This window comes from Hyperoodon ampullatus (assembly GCF_949752795.1).
Source record: "Hyperoodon ampullatus genome assembly, chromosome: 8".
NCBI lineage: Eukaryota > Metazoa > Chordata > Mammalia > Artiodactyla > Ziphiidae > Hyperoodon > Hyperoodon ampullatus.
Genome location: NC_136921.1, coordinates 58,130,882 through 58,143,984, shown reverse-complemented (window position 1 = coordinate 58,143,984; position 13,103 = coordinate 58,130,882). Strand labels below are relative to the sequence as shown.

At 33.4% G+C, this 13,103-nt stretch overlaps 1 protein-coding gene across 1 annotated transcript in view; it reads left to right on the top strand.

Annotated features, from left to right (window-relative positions):
• LRP1B (LDL receptor related protein 1B) overlaps positions 1 to 13,103 on the top strand; it is a gene marked incomplete at both ends in the record, with an annotated part of 1,860,945 nt that overhangs the window by 1,723,734 nt on the left and 124,108 nt on the right. The window contains 5 exons of the mRNA XM_079710778.1: positions 4,559 to 4,684; positions 5,367 to 5,504; positions 7,002 to 7,136; positions 10,303 to 10,422; positions 12,254 to 12,495. Of these exons, the coding sequence (XP_079566904.1) occupies positions 4,559 to 4,684; positions 5,367 to 5,504; positions 7,002 to 7,136; positions 10,303 to 10,422; positions 12,254 to 12,495 (761 nt within the window). The remainder of the gene's footprint in view (positions 1 to 4,558; positions 4,685 to 5,366; positions 5,505 to 7,001; positions 7,137 to 10,302; positions 10,423 to 12,253; positions 12,496 to 13,103) is intronic.

The following is a 13,103-nucleotide window of genomic DNA, read 5'->3' as shown; positions in this document are numbered from 1 at the left end:
AAAAAATATGAGTTTACCAATATCAAGCCAAAATCTATTATTTTTATAAACTATGTTTTTTTCTTCTATTCTCTATTCCACTTCAGCACAAAACTATTGAGTGTAATAGGACATGTTTGGAAACTAATTAACCACGTGGGGCTCCAGAGTCACCCCCCAAGAACCACTTCAAGGAAGTGATTCTCGGGGACATGCTGCATAGCTGCTGGAAAACTTGTAAAATACATCCAGCTTAATTCTGTGAATATTTTTGCATTCCCCTCAGTCATCAGTATCAACATGAGTCAAGCTATGATGTTCTGGAGACCGTGCTAAGTAATTGGAATAAAAAAAAAAACCTGAACAGAGCATGGTTCTCTTTGACAAGGAGATCTTATTCTGGTTGGAAAATAGTAATTTCCATAAATTATATTTTAAGCAATAGTAGAATTAAGTAAAGACAAGGCAGAGAGGGATAAGATGAACTCTGCCTGAAGGGGAATTCAGAAAGCTACAGTTTTGAAAGATCTAGGATAAAAGTCACCATAGGCATAGAGAACAGTGTGGGGGAAAGTATCAATCATTCATTTAATAAATATTTGTTAAGCTAGAGACTGTGGTTATTTGTGGTGATATAATGATGAGAGAAACAGATATGGACCCAGACTTCACAGAGCTGAGAGTCTAGTGGAAGAGGGATATTAATGATCACAAAAATATATAGTTATGAACTATGATACGTGCAATGAAGAAAAAGTAAAATAAGTTATAAAAATATAGAAAAGAAGGATTTTACTCAATCTTGGATTATAAGAAGTAACATTTGAGTTTGAGTCTGAGAAATTTATAGCTGCCAGGTAGGTGAAAGGCATGGAGTGAGAGTGGATGACACAACATTTTAGGCAAAGGAAACAAGATGTAGAAAGGCCCTGAGGTAGAGCGAACCATAGTTTACTAGAGAAGCTGAAAGATATGTGTGCTTGGAGAATACAGAGCAAGATGGATAATGGATGAAACTGAAGAGACAGAAGAGATACATGGAAACTTGTGAGTCTAGATAGGGATTTTTAGATTTAGCCTGAAAGCAATTAAAAATACTATAGAATTTAAAATAGAGGAGGCACATAGTCATATTTATATTTCACAAATATTGGATAGAAATAGGCAAGAATAATTAAGACAATTGCAGAGCTCAAGGCAAGCTATGCGGGTAGCTTGGATTAAGATAATGACAGACCATGATGGCAAGGTATACACAGTTTGAATGTGATTTAAAAAGCAAAATGAATTGGATTAAATAATGGAGTAGTTATAGGAGGCAAGAGAGAGGAAGTTGCCCAGTATAATTTATAGGCTGTTTTCGCTTGCACATTTGAATAGATGGGGAACACAGGAAAAGGAACAGTTTTGCAAGTAAAGATTAGAAGTCTGGCTTGAGATGCATCTGAGGAGACATTCAAGTACACATTTCAAGTAGGTGCTAGATATTTGGTTCTAGAGCTTAAAGAGCTGGTCTAGAAATACAAATTTGAGAGTCAGCATAAAATGTAGTAGTAAATACTATGGAATTTGTAAGATTTAGGCTGGGAGGGAGTAAAACATAAAAGGAGGGGATTAGGATAGAATATTGAGGGCCACCAACATCTAGATAAATATTAACAGCCAGAAGAGACTCAGGTGAGTGATAACAAAAGGATAAGCAAAAAAAAAAAGGAAGTATGACAAGAGAAATACAAAGGTAATAAAATGTTTCAAGAAAGATGGGATAGTTCCTGAAGAGGCAGGGGAAATTAAGCTTCAGAGCAAGTGAAAAAATTAGTTTTAGGTAAGGGTAGTGACCCCTTGAAATGAGTTGATAGACTATATGCAGATGCAGGTGGATGTACACATATTTAATGATATAATAACATTTTTTAATCTTTTTATTTCCACTTTTTTATGTATAGTAAGGAAGCATGTTCATATATAGAATATGAAATGTTGGTGTGGTAGGGAGATTCAAAAGGAATGCAGATTTGAATCATTACTGCAAAGGGTAAGAGTGACATTATATATAGATAGATATAAATATAGATATAGATATAAATGAATGATTTCCAAATAGTGTTCAGGTCCTATCTGGCATTGATAAATATTCATATTTGTGATATCAGTTGGTGTTGGAGTATGGCCATCTGCAACATTCCTGGGCTTCCCAGATGCAGACATTGGGATAGCAGATGGTTTCATTCATCTAAGTTTGGGATTCTGTTAGATAATTAAGATGAAAAAAGCAAAAGGGCCAGAGAATCCAGATTATTTGGACACACGTGATTTTCTAAAAGGACTTAGAAAAATGTCCAACATATAAAGGTCATCAATAAATATCAAATAAGTAAATTAAAAATGGAATGTGGAATCTAATGTCAACAGAAAGGGAAGTAAAGAGAAAAAAAGCAATGGTAAATAAGGAAGAGTTAGACGTATCAATGGGCTAAAGTTTCAGGTAAGACTGAAAAAACATCTTTAATGAGACTGGTTGAATTAAAAAGTTGGCTAATTGGAGATTGTTGTCACAATTTGGTCAGAGTTTTAAAATTAGTGGCTTTGTAAATGAAGCAATTGGAGGAAATAGCAAATCTGGCTGTGTCAGTGTTTCTTATCTGCAGGCAGCAGGAACTGTCATTGGATGAATTAAGAAGATAAATTTGTTGAAATCCACCCATATCCACAACCTTCTAGAAGAATGGGTGGCCTAGGTGGATTAGAGTAAAAGGACATTGGGTATGAGAAAATCAGGAAGTTAAGAGGTGCAGTTATTGGCTGGTTTGCTCATATGGATGTTGATGTCACCTAGGATGCTGGAATAATTTAGATGGAGAGAAATAGCTGTGAGGGACGGTGCTACAGTCTTCAGTGAATTGGGGAGGGGGTGATGTTTATAAGGTTAATGAGAAAATAGCGATAAGAAAAAAATACAACCAAATGCCTGGCCCTCAAAATAACAGTTTTTGTTTTTAGTTTATTTTAAAAAATAGAATGTGAATATATAGTAGCAAAGTTCTGGAAGCCATAGTAGGAAATTATGATGTCTTCAAATATGAGATAACATGAGGTTTGAGCAATTTAAGAGACATTCCTAAAAAACCTGAAGGGGAGGAACTCTGCTTAGAGTGAGAAATAGATTTTAATTAAAACAAGGAAAGTGGCAAGAAGGAATATGGCATATTTAAGGAGCTAATAAAGAGTGACAAGGGATGAGTCTGTAGGAGTGGCATGGACAAGATAATGATAAGTCTGTTATGCCATGTAAAGTATCTTAAATTTTATTCTGGAAGTGATGAATAGCTATGGAAGAAATTATCAGATTGCTGTTCTGGTGGCTTTGGGAGGATTTTAGGTTGGGCAGTGAAACTGAGATTAAGGATTCTACGACAGTCATCTCTGTAAGAAATAATGAATAGCTGAGCTGTTGGAGTTGTAACTGGTTATGCATGGAGATAAGAGGGCAAATTTGGGACAATACCAACTGCACTTGTTGACTAATAAGAGTTGAAGCATAGTGAGAGATGCATTTAGAATAATCCCAAACTTGTGGCTATTATGTGCCACAAACTAAACTATGGAATTATGACAGAGCTTGTTTGAGGAGAAGGTGATCAAGGGAAGATGATGAAGAACTGATCTTTGAACTTATTGAATTTTAAATTCCCAAGGGAACATCCTATAATTAACTATGAGACGCTAGAATTAGATAGCAAATTGAAAGTCTTCAGAATATAGCGTCAAGTAAATCCATGAGAATGAATGAGAATATCTAAGCAGAGAATTCAAAAGTGAGAACATCAGGGGACCAATGATAGAACCATGCAGTATTCAGCATATGAGACTGGGAAGACATTAGAGATGTTTCCTACTTTAGGGGTAGAAGTCTTCAGATTCGATAGTGATGGAAAGGACAAGTGTAAAATTCCCTGGCTTTAATTGTTTATTTAAGTCACACACACACACACACACACACACACACACACACACACATTAAAAATAAATAAATAAGATCACCTTATTTGCCTTAAATACATATCGGCCCATTTGTTTATGGAGACGGAGAGTAAGAAACACAGTTATAGTGTTGTTGGGATTTTTTTTTTTTTCTGAATGACCTATTTTCAATTTTGGATCCATAACATATGCTTGCTCAAGCTCTATTCTGTGTGAAATTGCTCTTTCAGATAGCTGTGTCCTGCCATGTTGTATAAACCGTAGGCATAAATTAATTTGGTACACTAGGGGAAGTCAGCTAAGATAAAGCATTTGGAAATAAAACCATGATGTTTGGCTCCTTTTCTTACTTCATTCAACATTTCAGCTGTGTACTCTTTTCTGTGGTTAATATAGATAATTAGGATCATACCTTCTATTATCACACATTTTTCTAGTATCTACATGTAAGCACTTTCCACAACAAAAGATATTCAGAAAAGCTAGATTATGGATTTGAAAAGGAAGAAAATAAAAGGAAGACAAAAGAAGGATGGTTCTTCATAAGTCAGTGTACCCAAAGGAGCTGCTTTGTTTTTTGTTTTTTCTTTTTTTTCAGAAAAATTTCTTTGCCCACCCACAAGACCGCACAGATGCAGAAATAACAGAATATGCCTGCAGCCTGAGCAAATGTGCAATGGGGTTGATGACTGTGGGGACAATTCAGATGAAGATCCCTGTGGTGGTAAATCTTTTTAATGTGAAATAATTGATTCAGTGACAGCTACAGATAATATAATGATTTTAGGGCTCAAAAAATTAAAAAAAATATTTTCATGTGGCATGTCTGAGGGTATATTTTCAGGCACTTGATTTTCTGACAGGGTATGAAGATAATCCACTAACATTTGATTTGCATAGTAGAGCTGTGCAACTTTATCCACTCCCTCCAGGTCTGTAAATCTCCATTGGTTATAAGTACTTTATTCTAGAAAATACTGAATGAGAGAAACAATATAGTGGTTTAAAATATTCTGTTAAACAACTTCTTGGGGGAAAAGTGTTTATATAGATTGTATGTATGCGTACACAGTCCCTTTTTCACAATTCAGAAATTAAAACAAAAAACCAAAAGTTTTACTAAAATATGCAGCAAAACCAAAAAAAAAAAATCTCACTTAGGGTGAATATTCAAAAAATTTTCCTGTGGAAATATAGTGTTATTTATTATAGGGTAAATACAGTGTTATTTTTCTAAGAATCAAAAATTTCAGAATTTTTTTTTTCATTTAGCCCCAAGAGCTTCAAATAAAGGATTATGGATCTATGTTTTTCATAGTGTTTAGCAAAATCTTAAACCTGTTATAGACTCAATAAATTTGTTTTGATTCTCTGAAGTGCTGATCATTTTTTAAATAACTCTATAGGTAAGCTTACATATAAAGCAAGACCTTGTAAAAAAGATGAGTTTGCTTGCAGTAATAAAAAATGTATCCCCATGGACCTCCAGTGCGATCAGCTTGATGACTGTGGAGATGGTTCAGACGAACAAGCCTGCAGAATAAGTGAGTTTGTTTCCTGTTAAAATGCAGCGACACACAAGTTCAGTTTCTGCTTCAACATGACTAAAATTTTCTTTACTGCTGTGAGAAAAGATTGCTCTTCAAAATGTGCTTAAGTAATACTTGTCTTTAGGCCTTTGCCAAAGTAACCTTAGAATATCATTTTAATTAATTTAAAGTATGAGGTAGGAAAGGTTGATTTTGCTATGGGTATATTTGTTAAAGCTGAAACTTTATCCAAATACAGACCTTGATATCAGCAAAGAAATCTATATTCCTTAATATTTTATTTATAAAATATAAATTTAATAGTTTCTGAATCTTACAAACAGTGATATTCATTTGAATGATGGTAAAGGTCTTAATAATTTGTTTAATGTTTTAAAATCTTAATCCATTGCTAAGTCATTCTCAAAAACGACATCATTATTTTATTCAGTTAGAGTGCTATGATACTTGAGTTATGAGACCTTGATTGTGAATAATTTTGTGTTTAATGTTTGATATCTGATTTTTCCATGTTGAGAAAACTAATTAAGCTTATGACCTTTAATTCTTATTGCTTGTAAAAGTCACAAAATAGTTCCAATTCTTGAGTCTTTTATTTTGCTCTCATTTATATATAAGTTGTTCCTCACTGGATGTTGAAGCAGTATCCACAAGGATATGGCCATGTATATCTCAATCGTGGTGTATATAATTCCACTGGTGTATTTCAATTAATTACAAAATAGTCAAGAATCAGTGGGAATTAACATTATATTTCTGATAATTAAGGTTTTCATATTTCTCATGTAATTAGATTTGTTTAAGTAAAATAGAGCTAATTCAATGTTACCCCTATAATAATGTCCCTCTCTTTTATTTGCACTCTAAAATATTTTCCTGAATTGGAGATAAAGCAATGAAGTTGCAACTACCATGCTGGAAACTACAAATAACACATAGTCTGTCCTAACTTGTATTGCAGTCCATGTCCATTGGAACATATTACAAACTCAAATGCTGCTCCCTGTATGTGTTTAGGAACTGATGATTTAACCTCTTGCTTGAGTAACATGGTAGTACCCTTGACTAAGTTCCTGAATACTAAGTTTAAGTTAGCAATAGATGCCTACATCTCTAGGTAGCTTCTAGGAAATGGTTTGGTTCTTAGAGAAGAATGTGACTCTTGTACATTGTACCATGGTAAAGATAGACTGTCATTAGAGCCATTGATTCTCGAATTCCTTTTGGAAAGTAGTATAGCTCAATCACAGCTGTAAATATCAGCTGTTGGCAGCTTGGTCTAAACTATCCCTAATGTAATTGATTTTGGTTTTTATCTGCTTCTATACCTTTATAAGAAATGAGGGCTTATATGGGGAGAAGACCGTAATCTTATAAATTCAAAAAGAGTTATCTATGGAATAATAAGTGTAATTTCAAATTAAGAAAAGTAGTAGACTCCCACTCAGGAATTAGAATTATATCAGTTTTGATCATATTTTTAAATCCTAGCTCCCGCTGAATATACCTGTGAAGATAATGTGAATCCATGTGGAGATGCTGCATATTGTAATCAAATAAAAACATCTGTTTTCTGTCGCTGTAAGCCTGGATTTCAGAGAAACATGAAAAACAGACAGTGTGAAGGTATAGTACATTTCCTCAACAGCTTGCTCTTAAATCTTTAGGTTAGAAAAGACTCCCAAAGCTGCTAAATTGTGAGATGACAGGGGACTGATTTTCATCAGAATGGTGCATATCTACGGAATACCGTTTTACTTATGAGAGTGAAAGTCCCTGGGGTCAAGAGACTGTTTGTTTGCACTGCTAAGCTAACCATTGCTGAGGCTTACAAAGCCTTTCGTATAGCAGATTCAGACCTGCAGGAATTTCTATTGTATTGTTACAATTTTGTTTTGAAATGCAAATAACGAAATTGCTGGTTCAGAAACTATTGAAGAATTAGAGGCCTTCACGAAAGAACATGTTTATGATCACACACTTCTCTTGAGTTGTGGCATTTGCCATACTGCGATAGGTAATTCACTTTTAGAGAATTGTGGGCTTTTGTCCTAACACCATGTCTTAAACAGTGCTTTATATTATCAAGAGTGTCTCCTAAAATTCAAAGACAGGTTTTAAATAAATCTCTGTCAGCTTACTTGTGATCATTTAAAAACTGAGCATGTAAGGGAGCCAGAATCTCATAGTAAGTTATATGGAAATATAATTTATACCAGGTCTTTAACTACAGAGCCATGAAATACAGACCTATATGCACTTTCTGCCAGTTTCTCCATTAATATTGATATTATTGTGGTTAGAGCCAAACCTAAATTATCCAAGTCTGGCTTATCCAGGGCAAATTCAACTCGTAAAATGCTTTCTTCTACAAGCTCTCTTCTCTATTGTCTCCTTGTGTTATTCTTGGGTAAATAAAAGTGATTTTTACATTGTGTCAATCAAAATGGAATTATTGAAATTAATTATTCTCATCCAAAGGGGAAATAATTGTAATCACATCATATATATGAACATTTTGAGTTATATACTTGTTTAGATTATTCATGCCATTTTATTTCTTCATTAACAGGGAACACTGAAAACTGGCAACTTAAGTTTCTCCATTTTAATAAAAAAGCAAATTATTTCTCGACTGGATTATTTCTTCTTTTGAGAAACTTTATGTCAGTTGTATACAAACACACACACAATCTCTTCAAGATTTTACTTCCAAATAGCATTAATTTTCTAATGCTTATTTCTGAATAGTGGGCTCTGTTTCCTGTATATACTTACTAAATTTAGAAATTCTGATCCTGAAATTTTCTTTATTTTTAGTTATATTCCATGACAGATATAACCTGCAAGCTACATTCTTCATTTTAAATCACTATGAATCTAGTATTTCTGTTGTGCAATTGAGTAACTTCTGAATTCTAACAAAATATATATCTTCATGTAATAAATGAAGTTTTGATAGTAGACAAAAGCAGTTTGACTTGGTATGGAGAAGGGGAAAGACATTACCTTGATTTATATTCCAAAGAATTTAAATGTTTTGTGTCCTTTCTATAGGTAGCTCAAAAAGAGCATAAGAAATCACTATTTGATGTTAAAGCCAAACCACTTCAATTAAAATATCTAAAGGGAAGAAAAATGTAAGGGAACAGCAAGGAAGAAATAGAAACGGATTAATAGTTGTTGCATGCCAGGCACTGTTCCAAGTACTGGACATGTGTGAGATTACTCCATCCTCTTCAAAAGCTCCCGACATAGACATGGTTATAGAGATGAGAAGAAACGGTGATTCTGGCCAATACAGGGCCATGTGAGAGAACTGAGATTTTATCAAATCATACAGATTTTCACTGATTATGATTTCATCTCAAAGAGAAACCACAGATACAAATAACTCCCTGTTCAAAGTTACAGGTGCCAAAACGAATAAAAAATATTTATTGTAATACTTTTTTGATGGCTGAGAGCTGGTACCATGTATTTTACTTATCCCTGGTATAGCATTTGTTAACAAGTAAATTCAGTTTTGTCTCTTTAGCCTACACTTCAATTAAACGCAGAATGGCACTCCTGAGAGTACGTAAGTTCACCGTGGGCAAAGTATCATAGTAGAGACAATAGAATCAAGAAGCCTGAGTTTAAGCCTTGGCACTGTCACTTACAAATGTTACTGGGAAAGTCCTTATCTCTAAAACTGAGGCTTTGGAACACTGCTGAGTGCTAAACAAGAGAAAATTATTATTGCTGTGCTTATCCTTAAATTCCTCTAATTCAAGAGGAGGATTTATCTCACAGATTTATTATGTAATTAGGGCAACTATAAGTGATAAAGGGGGCAGAGGAATTTATGCTGATTGAAAGCAGAAGTAGAGGAGGTAAAGAAAAAGAAAGTAGATAATTCACCAGAATCACCTGGCCTCAATCCTGGCCCTGCTTAAAACTTTAAAATTTGAGGCATGTGCTAAGCCATAGGATATTGCCTAAGATTTATTTATTACTTATGATTTATATATATTTATTTTTATGTAGGCATTCAGGATTTTGTTGTTTGTTCACTTGGCCCTTCTTGTTACATAGTCACTTTGTATACATGAAGCCAGAAGTGTGTTAGAGGTGTATCCATATCTTCATTCTTTGCCAGGAATTGTGCAAAATGTTGGCAATAAAAAAATGAATAAATACTAATTTATGATCCCAAGGAACTGACAGTCAAGTAGGGGATATGAATATGTGACCACATATATGAAATACCATATGAACTGTATTTCATATGTGTGGCATAAGATAGAAATTCCAAGAGAGCAAAAAGTGGAGAATCTAGGAGATGGATAACCATTACTGTATATTGGTGAAGACCAAGGAAGGCTTCACTTCAGGTGAATCTTGAGAGATGAGTAGAAATTTTCTATGTAAAAAGCAAGGGCATTACAGGACACAGGAATATCATATGACATGTGCAAAGGTATGGTGGCAGGTAATCAGAAAACTCAACCTTTATTTGAGTGAATGAAAATACTAGGGAAGTTTGAAATGGATATTTCAATGTGTTAAGTGGATTAACAAGCAATGCACAAACAATTGATGAGTCATTATAGTGAAACTTGTGAAAAAATTGTTATGGCCGGAAAATATTACATAGCAAGTCACAGACTTAACAGTTTGAAAAGACAATGAAAGAAATAGGAATAATAAGTTGAAGGACACAAAATACATTTGTCTTTTTTGAAAAGTGGAAAGAATGACAGTACTAATTGGGGTTATGATGGTGCTATTTTGAGCTCTTCTTTTCTAGACCTTAATGAATGTTTGGTGTTTGGCACGTGTTCCCACCAATGTGTAAATATGGAAGGATCCTATAAATGTGTGTGCGACCAGAATTTTCAAGAAAGAAATAACACCTGCATAGCAAAAGGTAAGGATATATAACCATTACTTTAAATGTTATTATAATTTTGTTGTAAACATTTTATGGGAAAAAAATGTTTCATATTGCATTTTAGCAATGGCTTAATGCCTGAAAATATAAAATAAATCTCTTTTTAACATTGGTAAATTGTCCAATTTATTATCATTCTTAATTAATCTAATCTGGAAAGGTTTATAAACATGGCTGTCAAATACCTGGCTACTATTAAAATCACTTTTGTGTTTGAAACAATTTATCAGGAGGTAAAATTTAAAAGCCAACGTGATAGAATATGAAGTATCTTTCTTTATGGACTGCTCTCAGTGTATTTGAGGAAACATTATACCACTGGGATAAAAATAACGGGTTAAATTAAATGTTAGCATTATAAGGAGAATGGAATTTTGAGTAAGAACTTAAAGGTTTTAAAATAAAATTATGTCTTCAAATTCAGACCTCCTCTATTTATGAATATCTTTTTAAAAAATTAAATTACAAGCCACAACTACTGAGCCTGCGCGTCTGGAGCCTGTGCTCCGCAACCAGAGAGGCCGCGACAGTGAGAGGCCCGCGCACCGCGATGAAGAGTGGCCCCCGCTCGCCGCAACTAGAGAAAGCCCTTGCACAGAAACGAAGACCCAACACAGCCAAAAATAAATAAATAAACAAAATAAATTAAAAAAAAATTAAATTACAGATATATATTTGGGGCTTCTTAGATATGGCTTTTAATGCTTTTATGTTCTTACTAAATAATATTGTAATTTAAATATTGTTAGCTACAGGGTATGATTAACAATGTTAATAAGATAGTTATTACAAGAGGAAAGCAACATGATATAGTGAATCAAGCAAGAATGGGCTGTAGAATTAGACAGACTTGTATTCGAATCCCAGCATTGCACCCGATTGTGTGGCCTCGGGGAAGTTAAACTCTCTGAGCCTCAGTTCCTCGTCTGTAAAATGGGAGGCCTAATCCTTACTTTCCATGGTTGTTGTAAGAGGAGATAAATTGTCAAAGACTTAATACATCTCCTATCACATAGTAACCATTTACTAAGTGAGAGCTATTGAGCCTATAGAGCTGAACTACAACTCGTGTATTATTTTTTTTTTAATTTGCACATATTATATATGCAATTCAGTCTTTCTTTACAGTTCATTAATATTTCAATTACTATTTTCAGGATTCTGTTTAGGGTTTTACTTGTCTCAGTATGCAAATTACATCAGTATTGTATTGTGGGTGTCAAAATTTCAGGCTACATGGTTCCAGTTAGCAAGATTCTAGAAAATATTGAGATTATGGCATGTTAATATAATAAACACTGATATTTTTATAAAATAAAAATAAAAGAACATTTGACATATATGAATATTGGAAGAAGAAGACTCTTCATCTTGTAATTTTTATTTCTTAGCCTAAGGTAATGATCATTCAGGTGCATAAACTAAATGCTCAGAAATGTCTGAGGCTTAATGAGTATATAACATGGTATTTGAATATTCAGATCCAAAACATTAAAACATAAGGTATTGTGACTTACCAAATAGAAATCCCTTTTCATAAAAAGGATATCTACTACAAATACCTAATTTCTAGCCATAAGGTAAGCTTTGACCTAAGAAAACCTCCATTAATAACTCTTAGAAATGTTTAGTTAAGTGTGTTTTAGAAATGTCATGAAGACTAAAAGATGGTATAAACCCAGTTTATTTTTATTGAGCAAGAAACTGTGTTAAGAATAACAATTCAAGTTAATTTAAAGGTACATTCGTTGCTTTTACATTAGTTGAAATTTATTTTATTTTTGTATTTTATTATAATAATCTCCAGGCTCTGAAGATCAAGTTCTCTACATTGCTAATGACACTGATATCCTGGGTTTTATATATCCATTCAACTACAGTGGCGATCATCAACAAATTTCTCATTTTGAACATAATTCAAGGATAACAGGGATGGATGTATATTATCAGAGAGATATGATTATTTGGAGTACTCAGTTTAATCCAGGCGGAATTTTCTACAAAATGATACATGGCAGAGAAAAAAGGCAAGCAAACAGTGGCTTGATTGTAAGTAAATAAAATTGAATATTTGAAGGCTCACACCTTCCCCCACTTCCCTGTTTTTTTAATCTGTCAATCACAGTATCTGATTATAAGAGGTAATTAATATATTCAGTGATTCCTCCCAGTATTCTCCCTGTATAAAAATAAAACACTTCCCTACACCTTTATTCTCATAGCTGGGTACAATTCATTTTAATTGCATGATATTATGTGTTTCTTTTAATACATTTTCTGTAGTTACATAAGAATGGTAATTAATAATACCTAAAATTTCTAGAACTTTCTATATTTTATAGTATTTAATAATATATTGTGAACATGAGGGTTTTTTTCATCATGAGATCATATTGGGAATCATCACTTTGTTTTTACATTACAAAATAAACTCAAAAATATACAGGGTAAATTGTTTCATTTTTAACAATATGAGAAATATAGTTCTCTTCTAGGGCAAGAGATCAATTCGATAGTGTAATCATTTCTTCTGACTCCTAATAACTATATTTCAGGGAACATCCAAAATAGAACAATATTGTTTCCTGGTGTATGACGGACACATTGATTATCATGGTTATTCCTTCTGAGAAAAATAAACTAGAACATTTGTTTAG